Here is a 23518-nt window from a genome sequence, read left to right on the forward strand (position 1 = left end):
CCTATGGAGGAAGATGATCTTCCTTTTATTTTTTACCAGCTGGCAAGCAGAATGTCTCTGAGATGATGTCCTGAGGAATGAGCCTGTTTAGAAACAAAAGGTGCTTTTGCCTCCTGGGCCTGTCCTCTGTAGGAATTTTATCCCTCTCTGTGGAGAAAAGCTGAGAAAAGAACCCCTTGCTGAGAAACTGGTGATCGATCCCCTGAGTCCCAGAAGGACTTTGTGGGAGGCAGTCAGGGGTGTGGGAATTGTTTGATCCAACAGGGACTGGAACATCACCTTCTCCCTGGGCACAGGAGATCACTTGTTCCTCATCAGGACTCTGCCAGCCCTGTGTTTTCCCTCTGCAGCTGGTGCTTTCTGGTGGGAGGAGTGAGCTGTCACTGCTGGATGAATTCATGATTCCTGCCCATGAAGGCTGTAAGGACTTGAAAATCCACATCCCATTATGGAGCTGAATATTGCTGGGAGCTGTGGGCTCTGGGGCTTCACCAGGATACTCTTTCTGTCCCTTTCTGTGGGCAAAAAATACTCTTTTTGAGCCAAGTACTGCAGTTGCAGCTTGGATCTTGAAGTCCTCCAGCCATGTCTGAATTGGTCCTGTCTGTAGTTTGGGGTTTTTTTATAATGTTTGTGCTGCAAGTGGAGATAATGTTTCCTTCTGGGAGACACTTGATGGCATTTGTGGGTGGAATTTCTTTTACCCAGTGATGGATATGTTGCTTGGGGCTGTTGAAGAGTGGTGGTGGCACTTTGGAGTTCTCTAATGCTTCTGTTGTTTACATGAAGCTGCCCAGGAGGAAGAGCAACACTTTTGGTAAAATATGCAGCCAAAAGCAGCAGCAAGCAGGGAAAGAGACGGGAAGGAGCCTGTCTGAAAGAGTGGCTGTGTTCATGTATGGTGGGGTGCTAGAGAGAGGAAATGTGGGAGATTGCCTGGCAGTGCAGAAACCAGCTGTGTGTGTTCCAGCAGGCAGCAGCAAAGACTAAAAGTAAGGAAAAAGGGAGATCTGTCACTGGTGGCACAGCTTCTGGTTTCCCACTCTGACCCCTTGTTCTGCTGGTGAAACCAGCTTTGGCTTTGGAATGAGCTCCTGCAGGAATCTCACTTACTGAGCAGGTATTTTCTACAGGCTGTCATCCTAAAGAGGTCTGAGAGAATTTCAGGCATGCATGTGGAACTTGGGTTTTTGGTTAGTTGGTTTTTGGTGTGAAGGATACAGGCCTTGAGCATCTTCCCTCAAAGCTGTGCTTCTCTCCTCTTATCAGTATTGGCAGAGAGGCAAAATTTGATAATTTGTGAATTTCCATTGCTCTAGAATTTGTCTTTCCAGACCCTTCATTTATAAAGCTTAATTGACAAATTCATCCATCAGGGACTTGTCTCCTTCCAATTACAGCCACCAGTATGTGCCTAATTTCCAAAGCATTAGTCTTGCTGAACAGATCATTCCAGCATCTCTAACATCAATCAGTGTGCTGGGAATTTTGTTGACATGTGTCTACATGTTATTTTCCATTGGAACAGACACTTCTAGCTATTGACAAGTACCATTTGTCAGATCATGTTGTGATTGTGATGTTTTGTAACTCTGCACCCCCCTTTTTAGGGCTCAGTAAGGAATTTGGTGCTTAGCTGGTGCTTTTTGCTCAGATCAGAGAGAGCCCATTTGCCACTGGATGGTGCCAGTGAGAACCTCTGCAAGGAAAATTGCAAAAAATAAAGCAAAACCTTTCTGATTGTTGTGGTAGGTGCCTGATGCAGACTGGGATCACACCACAGTGATTTCTGGAAGGAGAACAAGGAGTTGCAGACCCTCTGGAGTTTAATTTCCTGCACTGAGGGTTCAGCTGTGCCAGGAGAAGCCCCTTGTGATGGAACCATCCCTAAACAGCTTCTTGCCCACCTACCACAAGAGTTTCAAGTTGGGGGAAGCTTGTTTTCCTGCCTTACAGCTCACACATCCTGATTTTTGCAAGGATGTGAGAGCAGGAGTGATGTTTGTCTGCCACAAAGTGCCATTTTTCTGCAGGGAAGTGCAAAACCCAGTTAGGGCAAGCACGCTGTGGGAAGTACAGCACATCCCTTCCATTGCCACCTCCATAAAAATTCAGCCCACTTGCAAAAAGCAAGCCAGGAGGTCTTCCCCACCCTGGCAGTTTTTGGGATGTGATCAGGAACTGGGAATGTGTGAATCTCCCAGAGCTTTCATTTATATCTATACACATAGACAAGCATTGACAGTGTGAGAGGCTCATAAGGGCTCTCTGCTTGCATGGTTGAGCCATTTCATAGAATTATTGAATCACAGAAGGGTTTGGGTTGGAAGGGACCTTAATGATCAATTTGTTCCATCCCCTGCCATGGTCAGGGACACCTTCCACTGTCCCATGTTGCTCCAAGCTCCATTCAACACTTCCAGGGATGGGGCAGCCACAGCTTCTCTGGGCAACCTGAGCTAGGGCCTTACCAGCCTCACAGGGAAGAATTAGTTCTGTAAAGTAAAAAATTTTAATGGTTCCTGGGCTGTTTCTAGGGAAGCAGAGTGAGGAGGGTTTGGAGATAAAAGTTGTGTGAACAGGTTGAGGAGTTGTGTTCTTACGTGTCAGGGACCTTCTGAGCATACAGCATGGTTATAAAAATGAGTGCCCTGTGAAACACCCACCCATGGGTGCTCTGAATCTCCCACCTGGGAGCTTGTGCTTACTGACACAGGTGTACCCTGCAAGCCCTGAGTGCTCTTTGAAATGTCAGCACCTCTCCATTCTCAGAAACATCTCCTGGAGCCTGGCTCCCTTAAGGGCAGGAGCCTCCAGCTGTGGAGGGAGCTCTGCCTTCCCTCTCTCAGCCCCTTCATTTTTCCTCCTTTTCCTGATTTTTGCTTCACTGTAGCAGCGTGGTGAGCCAGAGGTTCCTGTTTCAAGTAGCAGAACATTGTATTCATTAACTCCATTACACACTTGGTTTAATTTCCAATTAGCTTGGGATGCTGGGGAAATAATCTGATTGCTTTGACTGGTTGGTGTTCTGGATGTGCCGAGCTTCCCTCCTGTCCCCCCAGCCCCTGCAAAGCTTTTCTGTGTGGGCTGCCAGGCAGACACTCAGGTTTTCACCACCCCCTTCCCTCCCTGGTGCTGTTTTCTGCCATTTGCTCTGAGCTGCAGGTTGGAGCTGCCAGAAGGAATCACTTGGAAATCACAGTGCTCCCAGCTCTGCAGCTTCCTGCAAGGTCGGCTCTGGTCCCTCTGCCTGCAGAGGGAGTTTGTCTGGAGGTGGATTTAAAACTTGTTAAAGCTGTGATGTAGCTCAAAGTGTAAAGGTTTGGGCTTGTTTTTTTGTTTTTTAATAAGAGCCTGGGTGATTTTGGTTATTCTCACCCCAGTGGTGCTTCTCCAAGAGCTTAAATTTATTGGGAAATTCCAGCCAAAAGGAGGTTTATTGTCATTCAGCTCATCTGTTGCTGTGGCTGCATTTGAATAATGGCATCATGTACCCAGGGTGAACTGATTTACATCAGCAAGCCAGGGACCTGTTATTGTTATTAATTATTATTAATTCTTCAATCTGCTCTGCATTTTTATTTTCTGGGGGATTTTTAGGCGGATCATCATTTGGTAGCTCTTAACTTAAAGTTGGTATCCTTAATTATGAGTCAAATGAGGCATTTTGCAGTGGAGTTCACTTGGAATTTCAAGCTTTAAAGGCTTTTCCTGTTCATTAGCTGTTTAGTTAACTGAGTTGACTTCTGATTTTTCATTTTTTTTGACAACTCAAGCCTACACCAGCTGTTAGTTTTATGTACTTTAAGTCTGCTGCTTTCAATCTATGGGATAAATTACACAATTGATGGGTTTCTCATCAAAATAAATGCTGGGCATGTTTTGAAAAGCAGAGAATACTTTGTTTGCTAAAGAAACTTAGTGGATTTTTTTCCATCAGCCTGTGAAACTTGTCTAGTTCCTATACCATTTGTAAAGCTTTAGCTTACTTTTATGTCCCCCAGCAATTCCATCATCTTGTATTTTGAAGAGAAAATAACTTTTTGTAACTTACCACTTTGTTCTTGTTGTTTAATGTCGTTTGGCTTCATGATGCTGAGTTAAGGAAGAAGTGTCAACCCAGCTGAAAACTTAAGGTTCAGCTTTGATGTTGCAGATTTTTTTTTTTGGCCTAAAACCATGTTTCTAAATATTTCCAGTGGCACTTCTGTGAGTGCCAAAGCACATACTGGGTTAGCAGTAATACCAGAATTAATAATGAATGGTTCTTTATGGATTTTTTGCCACACCTGAGTGATAACTCCTAGTGAGGGATGCTCCAGTCCTTGGCCTGACCTCTGAGTTGCTGGGAGCAGTGTGCTGGAATTGTGCAGTGCTGGCTCGTGCTGCTCTGTGTTCCTGTTCCTGACTGAGCCAGTGGCAGTGCCAGGGAAGAGGTGAGCCTGTGTGCTCCAGCCAGTGTTTGTGTTGGACTCTTTCCTGAGAGCTGTTTGCCTTTCAGCTGTGCTGGGGCTGTGTGAAAAGCCTTGAAGATGCTGATTGTTTTTGTTGGCATAGCACAACACCATAACACATCAATATGTTCAGTACAAACCGCCAGCAAGTCCTTTTTTTTAATAAATATTGCTTAAAATTTGAATTTATTCCCCACCCTTCCCCTTATTGCTTCATTTATCTCCTTGTCACTGTGGTGCTGAGGTGAGAGGTGAGGACCAGCTTTAATTGTGGGCTGTAGACTGTAGATCCCAGCACTGAGCTGCCACCAGATGTTTCACAACCCCTCTTTTTTTTGCTTTTCTAACACTCAGGGAGGTCACAGCCCATGTTCCTAAGTCTATCTGGCCTCCTGCCACCTCCTCATGGATGCTTTGAATGGAATTCTGAGGGATTGCCATGTGGTGTCCCATCCTCAGCTCTGAACTGGACACTTCAGTTTTGCTGACACAGACCCAAAAGATCCTGGTAGCAAAAGCTCATTCACAGTTTGGTCTCTGGGCTGGAGTTGCTGTTCTCCATCCATGGGAACAGCATTTCTGTGCATCCCTTGCACAGGGACCCTGCAAGGAAGGAAATACAAGCACAGGGTTTAAGGATATCCTGGAAATGCCCAAAAATATCTGAATTTGGCACCAGGGGATTCAGTTTAGTTGTGGGCTTGGCAGTACTGGGTTAATGGTCAGACTCAATGATTTTGGAGCTCTCCAGTCTCAGTTCTACTCTAAAATTCTCTATTAGTTACTAATTTATCAATTACTGCAGCAAAGTGCCTGGCAGTGTGAGTGCATTTGCCAGAGTCCCTCAGTACAACTGACAGGTCCCTTTCTCTGATGCTTTAGCTCTGTAGATTTTTTTGTCAATTCAAATTTTTTTTCCCAAAGTAGTTTCATTTTATAAGTGCTTTTTCATAAGGATTTTGAACTTTTCAGTGGCTTTTGTGATTTGTCTTCATTGGTAAACTTCAAAAATACAATGATATTAAAAATCTTTTATTTCAGTTTTATGCTGTGTGTCACATTAACCATTCAGGAATTAGGGAAATTAAATAATGAGGAGAATAAGCAGCCTATCCTAGTAAGTTCCTCATTAAAACAGTACAAGAAAACAGCAGCACTGATTGCTAATGATTTTGGTGACAGAAGGTTCATTCAACTAATGAAATTCATAAAATCTTGGATCAAAATCCTATCTCTGACCTCTAGGTGTGAAATGCAGAACAATCAACATTACTGTGCCTGTGCAATGACTTTGGAATATATTGGTTTAATGATAAGCAGGGATGAGAACAAGGCAGGGAAAGTTCTGGTTGTGCTGTTCTTGTTTTCATTGTACTGCATCAAAAGCATCTTTAGTCATCCAAACAATCAGATGATTTTAGATAAGATGTTTCTTTGCCTTAATCTCATTGAAAATAACACTATAAATCTTCATTCCAGCAGGTGTTTACAGGGAGTTGGGCTGGACATGATGTACATTGTAAAATGTCCTGACAATGCCTTTTCATAGGGGATTTCAGCTTTGTGTGTCAAACTCAGCTTAAATCCCTTTTCCTGTTAATTAAACAAATAAGATTTTAGTCTGATCTGCAAATTTTCTGTTTTGTCTCTATGTTCTGCAACTCTAAAAAAAAAAAAATCTTCCCGGGGAGTCTGTTGGAATAACTGTTGAATTTGAGTATGGAACTAAAATTTAGAAGTTCATGCTGCACTCCCACTTCTGTTTGTGTCAAGCTGAACCCTGGACCTCCTCTCTGTGCTTCCTTTCTTCTGTGCTTAGAAAAGAGAAGACCTTATATAGTCCTAAATGCAGCAAGGATATTTTCAGGGATGAGTTGTGCTGGAGTGCTTGCTTTACCATGGCTCCATAAAGCAAAAGGATGTTCTGGAGACTGAAATTGAAACATGTTATTAAAAATTTAGCAGGAGTTGCCCATTTTAGGGAAGTTGTTTGCTCTCAAACTGTGTGACCTGCCAGTGCTGCTGCAGAGCTGGAGGCTGCCAGGCACCTGCCAGCTCATTTCTGGATCACTGCTAAGCCATGTGCCATGGGGAACTTGGGCAAGAGGCACACATTCCTGAATAAATAGGACAACTGGAGGTTTGGGGTGTAAAGCTGAGCATGCCCTGGGGCTGGTGGAGCCTGCAGGGTGGTGCAGTTCCCTATGTTTGCCATCTCCAGCTCCTTCCACAGCAAAGTCTCTTGTGATGTCCTTGCCCTGGGTCCCCGTTCTGCCAGTGAAGCTCTGGGCTCTGCAGGTTGGTTTTGGGGTTGTGCAGCATCCCAGAAGGCTCAGATAACTGATGTGGCAGCTGCCAGAGCTGCAGCTTAATCCCTGTGTGTTGCCAGCCCCAGATCAGTCCCTGCCAAGCCCCTCATGCTCTGCTAACAAGGAACTCTTCTTCCCCAGGTGGTAGCGAACGCCGTGGCCGCCCTGTCAGAGATCAGTGAGTCCCACCCCAACAGCAACCTGCTGGATCTGAACCCTCAGAACATCAACAAGCTGCTCACAGCTCTAAACGAGTGCACAGAGTGGGGGCAGATCTTCATCCTGGACTGTCTGTCCAACTACAACCCCAAGGATGACCGGGAAGCTCAGAGGTGCGCTTGGTTTGTGGTGGCATTTGGGGGCTGCTGGGTGCTACAGCTCTGAAAGGACTCCTGATAACAGGGCACTGTGGCAGCACAAACAAGGCTTTAGAAACTACATTTAAAAGCAAAGCTACTTTTGGTAGTTGGGGCTGTTGCTGGAAACGTGCTTCTTCCCTCTGCAGAGCCATTTTCTCTGTTTATCTTTTTTTAAACTTTTTTTTTTCCTATTTAAAAGGCTGGTTCTTGTGGGAACTGGCACTATTAAGAAGGGATCAGCCCAAGACCAAACCTGTAACAGTGGAAGCACTGTTTGGAGGATTTTCTGGTTTAAAGCAGAGCTTTCCTGTTTGTTTTTGCTGCTTTGAGAGGCAAGAATAGATTTGTGGGTTTCCAAGTACTACAGGTCTGAGACTGGAATATTTTCCAACTGAAAACTAGTCTGTGATATGATAAGTGAAAATAAAGGTAAGAAATTGTTTTTCTTATTGCTTCAAATTTTGTGCTTTTACCTTTAACTGCAATGACTAAATTTAAATAGAAAGTCTTTAGGGTTTGGGTAGTGGGCTGTTAGTTTGTGCACTTCAAGCCTCTTCCTCATCTATCTTCAGAATCACAAAAAGCCAGATTGTGTTCCCAAGAAAACAAGGATTCAGCCAGAAAAGTAACTTGGAAAAGGGAGACTCTGAGATGATGTGTTTAATGCAGCTGATGTGGGGATGGAGGGGGAGGAAGGATCACAAGCCCACGTACAAAATCCTGGCCAGGCCATTTGGAATTTGATGGGTTTCTTCATTGACTCTTTTTTTGAGGCACAAAATGCACTGTTTCCAAGAAGCCTGCCAGTAGTCTTGCTGAGTTTTTTTTTTCCCCCCTTTGTGTTCTGTTTCTGTGCCAGAAACAGCTCTTAATGAGTGCTAGAAACCTGCAGAGATCTCCAGGGTGTGAGACTGGTGTTATCCCAGCTCTATCAGAGGTACCACTGGTCTGAACACTTATGAACATGTCCCAGTTCCTCAGCTGCAATTCCTCTGAGGAGTTTTCTATTGCATGGGCAGGAACTCCTTTTGCTCCTTTGTGTGGAGTTTATCTCCTGGAGTCTGCTTTAATTCAGGCAGCACTGGGAAAGCCACCCTCCTTTCTAAGGCTGGTGTCACTCCCCTGTGCATGGGGAAACTGAGGCACAGAGAGAGGAAGCAGCTGGGACATGCAGGTGACCTTGTGCAGAGGCAGCCCTGACCTGGATTTCTCTGCTCTTCCCTGAGCTTTGCTGCTTCCCTTCCAGCATAACTGAGAGCAAATCTTGCAGGGGAAGAAACTTCAGGAGGCACAGATGGGAATAAGATTGTTCTGGGTTAGTAATATGCAGGAGGGAGTGGGAAGAAACTTGACAGATGCTGTAAGAAAGACCATATGAACCCAAACTTCCTTTCTTTTTGGGCTGGGCTGTTTAGGATGCTGTTTGATTATAGGATCCATTATGGCAAGTGGTGAAGCTGAGATTTGGGAGGATATTTAGGTCACTCTTTCCTTGTGTATTCAGAGGAACAGAAATCTTTTCTTGTTGAAATGACAGCAACCCCCAAGCAAGCCAGAAGCGTGTATCACCTCTGAATGGTTATATGGAGGCTAAAGTGTTTTTCCAGTAGCTGTTTTTGTTAAAGTTATGTTTGTAAGTGACAGACAAGATCAGACAAGATCACACAAATAGAGAATACCACCAGGAAAAAGCAGGAAGTGTGGAATTGTTCCTGAGCTGACTGGGGCAGGAGAGAAACTTGAAGCTGTGGGAGAAGTCTCTGTTTGCTTCCTGCTGCATCAGGAAAACACAATTATGACCAAAACCAAATCCAGGCAGTGTCTGAGAAGCTGTCTTTGGCTATGTGCCATCTCCTAAATTTAGGTTTGAAATATTTGGCATCCTGAAATCCATTTGAACCCCTTCTTGTGCCTGTGTCCCCAGCATCTGTGAGCGAGTCACCCCCCGGCTGTCTCACGCCAACTCAGCAGTGGTGCTGTCAGCTGTGAAGGTCCTGATGAAGTTCCTGGAGCTCCTTCCCAAGGATTCTGACTATTACAACATGCTGCTGAAGAAACTTGCCCCTCCTCTGGTGACCCTGCTGTCTGGAGAGCCTGAAGTTCAGTATGTTGCCCTGAGGAACATCAACTTGATTGTGCAGAAGAGGTAAAGGCTCAGGGGTGTTATTGCTGTGTTATCAGAGGTCATCTGGTTATCTCAGACCTCCAGATATTGCCACATGCACAGAAATTCTTTTAATCCAGGCTCAGATCCCTTGAGAGCCAGGCTAAACAGTCTCATGACTCTGGTAGCCTGAATTGATTTCCTTCACAGCATACTTGTGATACCAATTTCATGCAGTATTTCTTTACCTGCCTCTCTTCACCTTCTCTTTATGAGTAGTCAGAATTACCCTCTATAAATCAAAATGGCAAACAGGAGCAGCTCACAGTGACCTGCAGGATCTCTCTGTGCCTGTGTTACTCTGTTCAGCACAGAACCACCAGGCTGGTGTCATCCTGGTGTACAGTAGGTTGGGATTTTTCCCACCAGTTTGCTCCCACATTCATGTTTTATTGCTGCTGATCCTTGCTGGAAAGGTGAGATAGCTTGGATAACACTTCATGATTATATTAGGGCAGAGTTACTGTGAACTGGCACCTTGCACATGAAAGTGGAAATGAATTTTGTAGGTTTTGAGATAAGGATGTTATTCTTTCACTGAAAATATTATTGTTGTCTGGTCGTGGTTGGTTCAGCAGGTTGAATAGAGGAAACAGAGACGTGGCCATAGAGAAACTTGAATTATGCATTCTTGTATCTAAATAATCTTTTTATCCAGACTTCTTTCTTCAAATTGGTGTTTGCACATCCTAGGCATAAAATCAGAGTTAGAGAGTGGTTTAGGTTGAAAGGGACCTTGAAGATCATGCAGTTCCCACCTCCTCTGCAGGTTTAACCTTCCAAATTACTGAGACCCCTGTCCAGCCTGGTCTTGAGCACTTCTAGGGATGGGGAGTCCATGACATCCCTGGTCAACCAGGGCAAATTGACACCGTTCTGTATCTCACCGATATTTGGGTAGATTTCTAAAGAAAACATGCTTTTTGTTTCAATAATTTGGTTTTTTTACCACTCTTGAGTGACACATTATGTTCCCTGCAGGCCTGAAATCCTGAAGCAGGAGATCAAAGTGTTCTTTGTGAAGTACAACGACCCCATCTATGTGAAACTGGAGAAACTGGACATCATGATCCGCCTGGCCTCCCAAGCAAACATTGCCCAGGTCAGCTGGGTACTCCTGCTGTGCTCTGGGAGGGGAAAACCCTCCCCTGCTCCTTCTGTGAGGGTGTTTGCAGCTACTTCTGGAGTTATCCTGGGCTTTTAGACATCACTGTGCCTGCTAGAGTGCTCTGTGCAGTTCTTTAATGGGAGCTGGTGGAGTTTCCCCCATAATTTAAATGTTAATAGTGTGGCATGGATGCATCAACCATGAGGTGGATCTGGTTTCACAGATGACAATTCCAGGCTCCTGTCAAGTGAGTCACTGCCAGTGCTGAGGTTGGAATGAGAGGCTTGTTTCAAATGAGAGAGGTGTGCCTGTAAGGGAGGTATTCAGAAAGGCCAAACATTATTCAAGTGTGAATTTCAAGTTAGTAAAATTGTTAAAACGCTTGCACAGGCACTCTCCAGAGCTATAAAAAATCCTGCTTTTGCTTTACTTGCTTCCAGAGTGAAAATAGCACAAAGCTGAAGCTGAACTGAATTGAGATTTGCTTTACAGTGTAGATTCTTGTTGTGTTTGATGTTGGTTTAATGCAGATCTCTTCCTTAGAGGTGTTGTTCTTGAGTGCATCTCTGGCCATGATGCCTAACACTAATGCAGAATGATTAATGCCTCTGGTTAGTGCTATTATTGTCCTCTCCTAATTGTCACAGAGCAATTTCATTTAATGTGACATTTTGAAGCAGCTCCTTCAGCTTTCTCCTGATGGTTTTTGGAACTGAGCAAGGTAATTCATGCCCTTTTTGTGCTGGGGGCATGGAAAATATTTTAAAACTCAGTTTCTAAGAGAACATATTCAAAATTTTCTCTTTACTCTTGGTAGGCTCCACACCAATTTGAATTTATAATGTTGCAATAATATGGGCTGTTTGCATGAAAGGCAGTGGTGTCTGGAGGGCAGTCTGAGATCTGCAGACTAATGAATGAATCTCTCCTGCTTCTGAGGAGGCATTCATAAAACAACACAAGCTTTAGCAGGAATATGTCCTGGAATGAGACCTGAGAGCAGCTCCCACCCACGTCCTCCTGTGCTGCTGGTGGAGATGCTCCATCCCTGTGCCCATCCTGGACCAAGGCAGCAGGGTGGGCACAGCCCAGGCCTTGGGCAGTGTTTGGGAAGCATCAGGTGCTCCAAGTGCTGTGCAACGTAGATCATCCAAAGAAATAATAAAACTTCAAAACACAGATGTCCTGTCTCCTCCCTGCAGATTTATCTGTCTGCAGTCTGGCCCTTCATGGCCTCTTTATCTTGTCATTCTTCTGAGCAATTTGCTTGGATGAGAGATTTTTCAAAGGACTGTCTGGCTTTGTGCTGCTCCCCTCTCCCTCACCATCTATTTGTGACATCACAATTAAATCCCTGATGCCATGTTTGGCATGAGAAACTGAAATAAATTGAGCTTTTGAGGGAATATAAATTATATATGGTCTTTTTTCCTGAAATAATTTTTTGTAAGTTAAGTGATTTAAGACAAAGCTTTTTAGTTAAAGGTCTGTAAGACCCAGCAAATCCTGGTTTAGCCCTTCATTGGTTTCCATTAGCAAAAACACTGAGACATAATAATAAATCTTAGTTTTACAAGGGGAAGTATCTTCATGCTGTTATTAATTTGTGTATAGACATTCCAGAGTGTCCTCAGATCTCCTCTGCATCTTCTGTTTGGATTCACCAGGGATCCAAAAATTCATCTGAGCACAGAAAAGGAGAGATCAAAAATGGTTGTTGCTGAGAGCTTTGTATGCAGCAAATATGTTTTCAGTGTAGGAAGGAATAGAAACATTTAACTTTGGCAGGGCTGATTTTTTCCCCAGCTCTTGTTCAGGGGAATTGTAAGTAATCAAGACCAGGCCACCTTTTGACTTTGTCCAGCCTACACCAAGTGTAACCACACCAGTTTGGGTTGCCCACCAGTGCAACCCACACCAGTTTGGGTTGCCCACCAGTGCAACCCACACCAGTTTGGGTTGCCCACCAGTGCAACCAGACCAGTGCGTTTCGAAGGCAGGGTTTGGCTGCATGTGTGTGGTAGCTCTGAAGGAACACCCTGCTCATCCTCTGGTGTCCCAGCAGCCCCTCCTGTGCGGGTGGGCTGTTCCCTGAGTGTCCCAGGGGTGGCACTGCTGTGTGTCCCCACAGGTCCTGGCAGAGCTGAAGGAATACGCCACCGAGGTGGACGTCGACTTCGTGCGCAAGGCCGTGCGCGCCATCGGCCGCTGTGCCATCAAGGTGGAGGCAAGTATATCATCCTGGAGGTTCTCTCTGGCTCCCTGGCTTCAGAAACAGTGATGGGCTTTGCCACCTCGTTCCCATGTTGCTGGAATTTCAGTGGTGGCCTGGGTACATGCTGGTTATGGGCAGAGCACCGCTGAGCAGGGTGTGAGCTGTGAGGACATCACAGAAGGGTGGGGTGCTCCTCTCATCTTGCAGGCAGAGCAAAGCAGGTCATTGATCCTTGATGGAATCTTTTACTGCATTTGCTTTAGTGGAGCAATGACCACCTATCCATCCAACTCCTTTAATAGCTATGGTCTGACCTTTTTGAAGGGGGAAGAAGAAGAGATTATACAGAGAAAATCAGTATTATGAAGCATTTTGTGTCATCCCTCGCCTACATTTCAGCAGAACAGAACACAGAGGCAGAGAATTGCAGAGATTTGGGGCACTTAAATGCAATTTATACAAACAGAATAACTCTACTTACATAAATCCATAAAACTTGTGGCATCATTTGGAGTGTGCTCTCTTTTGCCTCAATGCTTATGCAAACAAATTCCCAGAAACCTCTGCAGTTATCCAAAACAAGTCTGAAATGTCCTCTGCTAGTGGAGCATCCACCTAAGTGCTCATAATAGAATATTGTTTTTTTAGTGATGTCTCTGTTAATTTCCCTGTAAGTGAATGTGAAAGGCCTGTCAGGAGCTCAGAAATCCTGTGAAGAGAGGGAAGATTTATGCTGTGGTGTTGCCGATGACTGAGTGCAAAATGTCACGTAAAGTGCTCTAATTTCAGCTGAGCTCATTTAGCTTTTGCTCAAGTGGGTTCCCATGAGCATTGCCTGACAGCAGATTTAAATAATAACCTAATCATGCCTGGCTTAGTGTGGTGTCAGTGCACAGGATTCTCTTGTTTCAGCTAAACTACTGCAAGCCTGTGCACAGAGGACACCAACTTCTGTCCTCTGGAGAGAATCTGCTGCCCTTTTGTGCAGCTCTCCCTTCCTTCCTTCAGCTCTCAAAGGTTTGGCACTGCCAGGGGCTTTCTTTGAAGCATGGCCCCATGGAGCAGGGGCTGCTGCTTCTATTTTATGTCTGCAGTTCAAAATAGCAGAGCACTCCTTCCATGCTGCATCCAGGCAGGAGCCTGTGTGGATAGAGCCACAGCAGTGACAGTAGAAAACCCCCCTGAGCATGGAAAAGGGCTACAGAGAAGTTTGAAAAGAGCTGGTGACAGCCCTTTTTGTAGCAGTGCTGTGCTGGAAGGTGGGAATTTGTTTTAGTTCTCAGCAGGGACTTTCTCACTAGGATTTGGCAGTGTCTGTCCTAGTTGTACATGGAGGGTGGTGTTGTCCTGCAGCATCAAGATGTTTTTAGAAGTTTTTACCCTTTCATGTCCTCATCCCCACATTTTTCCTCATTCCTGATACCACAACAGTCATATTTGATAAGCAAAGGACTGATAATAATGTCCCAGTGATGCTCTAATTGTAGTTGTGCCTCTCCATTAGTAATTTTACCCCTGATTTTTAGCACTGCTCCACTGAAGATGCTGCTGCTAAGGGTGAGGTCTGTTTCCTGCTCTGAGAAGAACCAGATTTAAAGAGGGCAAATATAGAACAACTCACGACAGTGTCCTCATCCCTAAGTTAATCTCTGTCCCCAGTGCATCTGTGTTTACTAGAGGTTGTTTACACTGAGTTATGAATAATGGGACAGCATCCTCACAGCCATCAGTGTCCAAGCTCCCAAAGCTCAGAAATCTGCTTTCTGACACAGGACACAGCCAGTGGGAGCTGTTGATGAATGAGGATTCACAGAGCACCTCAGCTCTGCCTTCAGGGATCCTATCTTTTGTCTAATTGTCACTCCTAGGAGATTGAAACAGAAATAAATTTGTCTGCTGAGAGGTGCACCACAAAGCAAATGTGATGTTCCCTTTGCTCCTAATGCTGGTTTGGGATATGGAGCCAACACCCACACTGAGGAGCAAGATTTTGCCCAGGCTTGAGCAGTCACTTTGTTTTGGGGGATGTCAGAACATCATCATTTTGCATGGATAGGGCTGGATATTGATAGCTGAGCTCAGAGTTAGCTTGGGTTTATCTACAGCAAACTCTGGGGTAGCTGCACTTGTCTGCATTGTGAATTGGTTTGTACCAGTGGCAACATCAAGAAACCATCGTGCCATGCTTTGATTGTAAAGAAAACAAGCATCACTCCTGTGGGAAAAGGAAATGAAGTGGATGCAGTAAAGATAGGGATTCCTCTGGAGCAGGGGAGAAGCAGAAGGAGCCATCTTACAGGGGTATTTACCTCGTTTCCAAGAGACTCTGCCAGCAGCCTGGTTCTTAGAAATCACTGAGGCTTATGGCTGAGTGTGATATGTGCTACTTCAGTAATCTTGTGGGCTTTCATTTGGTTTCTGCAGAAAAACAAAGCAATTTTGACTTTGGTTGCTTGTCCTTCCTCACTCCAACTTGAAAGCTGTTCGAGTTGGGGCACTCTTTCATCAGTTGGCAGAGCTCTGCTGTCCCCAAGGATGACCACCTTCAAAAGGCAGTGTGTTTACAAGGGATGGGGTGAGCTGAGATGGGTTTTTTAGAGGGACTGCTCTTCTAGGCATGTGCCCACCACTGCTCACTTTCCAAAGGGCTGTTTGGCTAAATATCATTGCTGTGTGTTTTGAAGTGGATGTTGAGCTTTTCCTGGAAAAAATCATACTTCAAAGTGTCTAAAGAAAAGAAAACTAAGCTTTAATTTGCTTTCCCTTGAATTGTACAGCTCTTAAAGCTCTGTTAGCTGAAGGCTCTGTCAGGGCTGCACTGCTTGTTGCCAGCAGTAACTGCTGCTGTAGATTCTGTAGAATGGGTGTGGGACAGATTTATCCCCATCAGGTCACTTATTAAAACATCAGATGAAAGTTACTGAGATGAAGAGGTGAACTTTGAAGCTCTGAAGCAAAGCATCTCTCTTGCAAGGACTTTGAGCAGGGCTCCCACTGTGAGCCAAGCCAGTGTGAGGAGCCAGGTCCATGGTCAGTGCCCATGAAGTGGAAGTGTCTTCCAGGTCACAGCCTCAAATCTGTCCTGGAGCAGAAGGGATCAGAGCAGGACACGGTCAGCTTGCCATTCACTACCCCTGTAGTGCCATAGTAGCCATAAAGCTGAGCTAAGGAGGGAGAGGTATCATAAAAATAATATTGCACCAATCACCCATTTTTATGTGATGTCTCTCTTCACTCTGACACCAATTGTATTGGATTTTTTTCTGTTCGGTGTGAATTTCAGGAGAGAGTTTTATGACTTGCCAGTCTGCAAAGACAGAGCAATTGCTGGTTTGTGGTGTCTCCTCCCTTGGCTGATCCCCATGTCAGCCTGTTTGTGCTGACAGACCCTGTGTGAGGAACCCACGAGGGCAGGAAATTGCCAGAAGGTTTTACTCTCTGACCCAAATTCTTGAAGTTTGTCCTTGAGATTTTTGCCCCTTCTCAAAGAACTGATTCCTGTGACTAAAATGCCATTTCACTCCTCCTCCTCCTGCCCAGCCTTTAAGTGCTCTGCAAGTCGAGGGAGCTGTTAACTCAGTGAAATTGAAAAATCCACCTACATTGCTGTTGTTTGTGCCCTACAGTGTTTGTCTCCAGCCCGAATCCTTTATGAGTGTTCCGAAGGCGAGTGCCTCGGCAGTGTCAGGAGCAGCCTGCTTCTCACATTAATCACCAGCTGTGTAATGAGGCTTCATGTGTGCTCTGCTAATAACCAAATCACTGCCCTTATTTGAGACTCTGCTGCTGAAGTTGGTTGCTCCTATGATGTCCTGCCTTGCTGTGCTGTTTGGGAATAGACCTCCATGAATTATCTGCCTCTAACTCCACTCCTGGTTCCTGGAGCATGACAGTGTCCAGTCCTTGTTATCTTGCAGTGCCTGTGAATTGAACTAATTAATGTGAAAGGTGCATTAAGAGCAGGCAAATTTCTATTTTTAGCTGTACATTTCATATGTTGTTAGCAACTTCATCCCAAAAATACTGAACCTGTTGCTGCTGTGAGCTGCTTTTTGCTGCTGGTTTTGACAACACTGTTTTCTCCTGCCTTCTGGTTTTGCCAGAAACTTTCCTGCAGTCCATATCAGAACTTTCCCAGCTCTGATTGCCTGGCATGGGAAGCCCCAGAAAGCTCATTCAGTGGCCTGTATCTGCCCCAGGGTGGTACAAATAGCAGTGTAGGCAATGTTCCCAAGGTCTCTTGTGTGGTGACCCAACTTTCCACTGGCACAGTTGCTTCTCATACTTTCTACAGGAGCTGGAGCCAGCTGGTGTCCCCACTATAACAAACCTTTTGTTAACCTGTAGTTCATTTCTAGACAGAATTTGTAGCTCTTGTCCTCTTAGTCTCCCCTCTAAGCCTTTTCTCATACACATCTTGCTCCTCAGTGTGTGCTGTGGGAGCAGGAATGTTCCTTCAGCTTTTTTAATGGTGGTTTTCTGCTCTGTCTAGCAATCTGCAGAGCGCTGTGTGAGCACCCTGCTGGACCTCATCCAGACCAAGGTGAACTACGTGGTGCAGGAGGCCATCGTGGTCATCAGGGACATCTTCCGCAAGTACCCCAACAAGTGCGTGCCAGCAGCCTGGGCCTTTGGGGGAGCACTTGGCTGCCCTCAGCAGAGCAGAGCAGAACTCAGCTCACCAGGCCTCTGAAGCAAAGATGGAAGCTGTGGTCCCACTCCTAGTTTGGTAGGATTCAGGTGTTGGCCCTAGATGAGGTGTCAGCCTGGTTTGTTATTAGTTTGAATTGAAAGGTTTTTCTTCCCCGCCACTCCATATGGAGCCTGGATCAAAAGGCAGTAAAGCTCATGCAGAGGATGCCAGAAGGAAAATCTGGCCAAGTTTACAGCATTAGGCTGTTCTGATTTTAATCCCCTCTAGAAATCCATGAAGTGTGCAAGTCTCTTCATGCGGGGCTGTGAAAGTTCATGGCTCCCGTGGTTCAAGATCCAGTCAGGTTGTGCTGAACAAAGCACTGCTGCCTTTTCCCACCAAGTGCTCCCTCTGGCTTGGGCAGAACTCAGCTTCTCTTGGTTCTGCAGTAAGGTTTTGTCTCCATAGCCACAGAACTGCAGCAGTGTTTTTCAGCAGACACTTCATGATCACCTAAAAAATAATATGGGACATCTGCAGGCTTCCCTGACAATTCTTGATGTCAGTCTCAGAAATTCCCTGTTTGTGAGGATACCCACACATGGGAATAAGGGAATCTAAGTAAGTGTGGGATGTTGTGTGGTTTACAGTAAAGCCTTGGGGGGAGTGTAATACCTGCTTTAGAGTTACCAGGCTGAAGCCTCCAGCAAGACTGCAGGATCTGATTCAGACTCATGGTTTGAATTGTTCCATCAAATATTCCCATTAGCAAACAGAAAGGGAGGCAGCTTTATCTTGAACTCCATATCTGGGTGGTCTTGCTGATGGATTAAACTACAAAGCCTCTGTGAGATCTCAGTGCTCAGCTTTGGGAGAGAGAAAAAAAAAACCTGAATGAAAATGCTGCTAGTTGTGTAGAAATACAAGACATTAATTCAGTGCAGGATTCTCTGCAGAATGATGTGGGCAGAAATGGAGTAAAACAAGTCTAGTTCACCCCAGTAACCCACCTGTACTCTGACAAACCAGGTATGAGAGCATCATTGCCACTCTGTGTGAGAACCTGGATTCCCTGGATGAGCCAGATGCCAGAGCTGCCATGATCTGGATAGTGGGTGAATATGCTGAAAGAATTGACAATGCAGATGAGCTGCTGGAGAGTTTCCTGGAGGGTTTCCATGATGAAAGTACTCAGGTAAAGTTGCAATGTGCATCTCACCTGTAGTGTTTATGGGATGGACAGTAAATGTTACTGCAGTGGTCAGACAATACCTGTCAATAAAAGTTTCAATATTTGGCTAAAACAAAATTCCTGGGAATCTGCAGTTTTGCTTTGTTGTCTAAGTCTTCAAAAATTCCCTTCTTGGAAGGACAAGGCAGATTTGGAGAGGGTTCTAGAGGTTGCATATTTCTTGGCAGAGTGGCTGTACTGGGGACCAGAATTTAGTGATGGGGTGCATCACAGTATGACACAAACGTCAGCCTGCTGCTCAGGGACTTGTCTGTCAAAGTGTTTTGCAACAGGCAAGAGTCTGAGTTCATTATACTGGGTTTCACTGGCAAGGAATAGTGAGGAAACCAAAGTCTTATGTTTTATATCATTAAGGATGTGGAGACTTGTGAGACATTCCTGAATGGATGAATTTCTAATCTCTCTGCCCCTCTCTCTCAGGTGCAGCTCACCCTTCTGACTGCAATAGTGAAGCTGTTCTTGAAAAAGCCTTCTGAGACACAGGAGCTGGTGCAGCAGGTTCTCAGCCTGGCCACACAGGTAAGCCAAGGTATCCAGAGCCCTGCACTGTGCTGGCCTGCTGTGTGATGTCTCCCATCTGCCAGGCCAGGCAGCTTTGCAGTGGATCAGATTCAAGGGTGTTCCCTTCTCTCCCAAAGAGACTCTATTTAAAAGCTGCTTTGTGCCTATTACCATCTGGAATCTGGCTCCTTCTTAGCTCTTGCTTTATCTGAATTCCTTCCCCATTCACTCACTAGATGGAAAATTAGGGACAGTGTAGAATTATCAAGAAACCAAAATTCTTTCTCCTTGAAGGTCTCTTGCAGTTAAACATCTGGAGCTACAACAGAGGCAAAGAGCCTGGTAAAGGCTTTGTTCTGGGAACAGCAAAGTTTAAGCAGTGCTATGAAAAAGAAAGAGCTGAAGTTTGGGGTTTTTCCTTTGTACTTGGATGCTGTCAAGCAGTGTGGCAGCTTTGCTGGAGGCTGTAGCAGTGGGTTAAGATCACGGATTCATTATGCATGAGATGCTGAGTTATGAGCTCAGATCACTGCAGGCAAGGCTGGGCTTGAGCTGGCAGACACAACTGCTGTAGTTCTAGAGGACAGAGGTGGAGATGTCCTGGTGGCAGGGGTGGGTAAGAGCTCAGCTCATCTGCCTGCACTCCTTGGCTGCAGTGACTGGGGTAAAGTGCCCAAAAAAAAACCTCCTCTCCAGACCTGCTGTGTCAAGTGATAAAAATAGTCTGCCACCTGAATGGGCTGTGATTGTTTCTGAGCAGAAAACCTGGAGTCAATCATCAGCTGGCCTTTTTGATCCTCTTTGCTGCAAGAAATCACAGCTGTGGACTTATTGTACTTAAAACTTCAATTCATTCCTTTGGGGAGTTGCATTGGTCAGCAGCAACAATGACCTGATTTTCTTGCTTCAAAACCTGCTATTAGGCAGGATCTGAGCTGCTCTACAGAGAGGAGTGGGCCAAGGGCAGGCTGTATCATTTGCCTGAGCCAACAGAAGAAAGGTACTGAGTGCTAAAACCCACTGTGCTGAGTCACAAAACATTTAATGGCACCCTCAGAATATAACAGGCGTCTAGGTTTTTTTTCTCTGTTTGTCACAAATGTTGATTCAGTCTGGCTTTGTGTATTTTATATGAATAATAAGTCAGTGTAGGATAACTGGCTGTAAAACACTGAAAAACCTTGTTTCAAGGTCTGATTTCTAGGTAGAGATGGTGTTTTTCACTTCAGTGGGAGAGTAATTACATGTGTGTTTCTTTGCCCAGATTAGGTATTGTTGCACTTTGAGTGTCTTAGGGCTTGTCTGCACAGCAGACTGCAGGTGTGGTTGTAGCAGGAGCCAGCTTCATCCACTGGTAAAAACAGCAGTGGGGCTGGAAGAACACAGGAATTGAGATCTCAGACCTCTGCATCCCCATTGCTATTGCATAGGTGGGGAGCTGAGCTGGCCAGGGTTCATTGGTGCTGCTCCACAGGTGTGCATGCAGACCCTGGAGAGGAGAGAAACTGGGAGGGATGTGAGCCTCTTGTTTCTGTAGGTTTACCAGTTTCCAGTGTGTTTTTTTGGCTGTGAGAAGAAACAGTCAGCCTTGAATCTGTAGGTGCCTGCAAGTAGGAGAGTGTGGCCTTTCATGTGTGCCCTTGCAGAAACCCTGCCTGATCCTGAGTGCAGAGTCTGGGAGAGATTGTTAAGGGTGTAAAGAATCCACAATTCTACCATCAAACAAAACCAGCTCTGCAGTGATAATGTGTGAGACAACAGAGAGATTAATTTAGGTCCTTACAAGCAAAATGAGCTGAGCTCAGTCTCGTTCCAAGAAGAGGTTTCAGAATGTCTCGAGGCAGATGGCAGATGCAGCTTCTAACAGGGCAGCAGCAATGAGAGCACAGAAGAGAAAAAGAAATGCCAAGAGGATGGCTGGTGAGGTGTACAATATTTTGCTGGAATTTCATCGGGGGAAAAAAACCTCAAACATTTATCCTGTTATTCTGCTGATGGGAGGATTAAAATTCCAAGCTCTTGTTTCCATGAACAGTTCACTACCACATAAAAGTACAGCACCTCCCTCTCCCTACAACATTATCAGCAAACCATCCCCACTCACTTTGCTGCTCTGGGCAGAGCTGCTCAAAGAGGAGTGAAGTAATTAGCACTTCATGCAGAGGCAAAAGTATCTGCAGTAAAACAAGGGTATTATTGACAGCTGGAGAACTGATGAAGTACCCTAAGTGTGTATCATTAGCATCTCTCCATACTTCATTAGATAACTAAAAGGCAGGATAAATAAGATCTCTTTTGCTATAAAGAATATGGCTTATTAAGATGTGGCTCTGCAGCATCATTTTTGTCCAGCAGTGCCCTTGGGTAAATCATATTTCCAGGAATCTTGGATCATTATGCAGTACTATGCTCTAGTGTGTAACACAGTCATTGCCACTCATGTTCTTTTCTCTGAATTTCTCCTAACACTTAGTGGCAGGAAATTCTGGAGAGCAGTTGGCAGCTCTGTGGTTTGGGGCAATTGTGGGGTGTAAATTCTGGGCTTTTCCCTCCCTGAGCAGCTGAGCAGGAAGCCAGGCATTAATACTTTGGTTCTTGTTTTTAATTTTAAGATGTTCATCTCAACAAGCAGTTTGTAACTACATTTTGAAATTGGTGGCTGTGGCTGCTGGCTGGTTGGGGTTTTTTAATCCAGCAGAATGATGCTGGTAGAATAAAGTGATTACAGGCATTAGTTCATTTCAGACCTGTGAGTGATGCATTGCTTTGTCTCAGGATTCTGACAACCCAGACCTGCGGGATCGTGGCTACATCTACTGGCGCCTTCTTTCCACGGATCCAGTGACTGCCAAGGAAGTGGTGCTCTCAGAAAAGCCACTGATCTCTGAGGAGACTGATCTGATTGAGCCAACCCTGCTGGATGAGCTGATCTGCCACATTGGGTCTCTGGCTTCTGTGTACCACAAACCACCCAACGCTTTCGTGGAGGGGAGCCACGGCATCCACCGCAAGCACCTGCCCATCCACCATGGCAGGTGAGCTCAGGAGCCCTGGGCTCACAGGCAGGGTGGGTTGTTTCCTTCTAGCAAACAGTCCAAAAGGTGCCAAGATCTTTTAGCAGACCCTAGAGGGATTGTATTGATAGTTTGCAGGTCGTTCAATGGGCTGTTTCTTGCAGAATGTAATCCTGGGTGTGGAGTGTCCAAGTTCCAGAGTCAGAAGACACAGGAGGTGTCAAAGTTCCTCTATGAGTAAAAGCTGTGACGTTTTTTTGAGAAGAATTTGATTACAAGTGCTCTTGACATGAATTTGAGTAGAAAAGCAGAAGCTTTGGATCACTGGTGCAAGGAGGACTAGAGTGAGAACAGGCATCTTTCAGAAGATGATTTTGTAGGAGCTTTGCTTCAGTTCAGCTTTAGGAGCCTGTCTCCTGGAATGCAGCATCACTTTCCTGGAACAGGCAAGCACAGGGATCCTTCACTGCTGGAACATGAAATGGAGAAGGATTGGTAAAACTCTTTCTCACTTGGTGCTCTAAAGCAAGGGAAGTGCAAAAGCCATCTAAGCCCCATCACTGTTAGAGCTCAGAAGAAGATGGGTAGACTGACATGGTCTGTCTGACCTTTGTGAGGAGGGGGAAATGCTTTGGCTCTTTGCCTGGTGCTTCAGTGCCTCCCTGGGATCATTTCTGGCAGCAGATTAGTTCTGCAAGAGCAGGCAGTGCCTCAGTCCCAGCTAGGTCTGTGTTGCTATTGGGCCTGTTTCCATGGTCCCTCATTCAGGTGAACAGTTTGCTATTTGCACTAGTGATATTAATTACAAAAATGAGTATATTTTACAGCAAGAGGCAGAGTAGCCAGGCTTACCTCTTAATAATATTCCCAAAGTGACATTTGCAGTGCTATTTTTTGCAGTTGCACTGATAAATCAGTGTGCGATGCTGCTTCTTTTCTATTTTCTGACACCACTTCTCTGCTATTCTTAGCAACTAAAGCTATTTCTGTGGTGGCTGGCTTTGGGAAGCTGAGTTGTTTTCTCCCTGCCTGTGAAATCAAGCCTGGCTGCACTGACCCAGAATCAGCCAGCACAAATGTACCAGTTGGACAGGAAAAGCAGTGGCCACTTTCTTACCTCTTCTAATCAAGGCTTTTTCTCAAAATGAGTTGGTTTTTGGTGTTGCCAGCCTTTCTGTACACTGTTTTTCCAGGTCACTACAGCAAACAGCATTTTAGGGGATTTAGCTCAGCAAATTCAGCTTTTTAAAGGAGCAGTTTGTTGTCTTTTTGCATTTAGTGTCTATGTGCTTGACTCTCATAGCTCATGCTCAGTCTGCAGACCTTAAGTATTTTCTGACTTTGGCAGAACCATTGCTTCAAAAAACCCCAAAAAAAAACCCTCCAGTTCTCAGTCAGCAGTGCAAGCTGGGGGAAGGTCTGAGGGATGCTCAGCAGAGTGTGCTGCACACTGATCATACTGATGCAGTGGTAAATTTAAAAAATGAGTGGGGTTAGTTTAATGGCACA

General features: G+C 45.2%; 1 protein-coding gene across 6 annotated transcripts in view; it reads left to right on the forward strand.

Moving 5' to 3' along the window:
* Nucleotides 1-23518, forward strand: part of AP2B1 (adaptor related protein complex 2 subunit beta 1) — a 76754-nt gene that overhangs the window by 15087 nt on the left and 38149 nt on the right. For all 6 annotated transcript variants that reach the window (XM_056506416.1, XM_056506420.1, XM_056506417.1 and 3 more), the window contains exons 6-13: nucleotides 6905-7095; nucleotides 9047-9268; nucleotides 10268-10388; nucleotides 12526-12621; nucleotides 17102-17217; nucleotides 18272-18437; nucleotides 18915-19013; nucleotides 21771-22030. In XM_056506416.1, coding sequence (XP_056362391.1) covers nucleotides 6905-7095; nucleotides 9047-9268; nucleotides 10268-10388; nucleotides 12526-12621; nucleotides 17102-17217; nucleotides 18272-18437; nucleotides 18915-19013; nucleotides 21771-22030 — 1271 coding nt within the window. The remainder of the gene's footprint in view (nucleotides 1-6904; nucleotides 7096-9046; nucleotides 9269-10267; nucleotides 10389-12525; nucleotides 12622-17101; nucleotides 17218-18271; nucleotides 18438-18914; nucleotides 19014-21770; nucleotides 22031-23518) is intronic.

The sequence above is a fragment of the Oenanthe melanoleuca genome, chromosome 19 (genome assembly GCF_029582105.1).
Source record: "Oenanthe melanoleuca isolate GR-GAL-2019-014 chromosome 19, OMel1.0, whole genome shotgun sequence".
Classification (NCBI taxonomy): Eukaryota; Metazoa; Chordata; class Aves; order Passeriformes; family Muscicapidae; genus Oenanthe; species Oenanthe melanoleuca.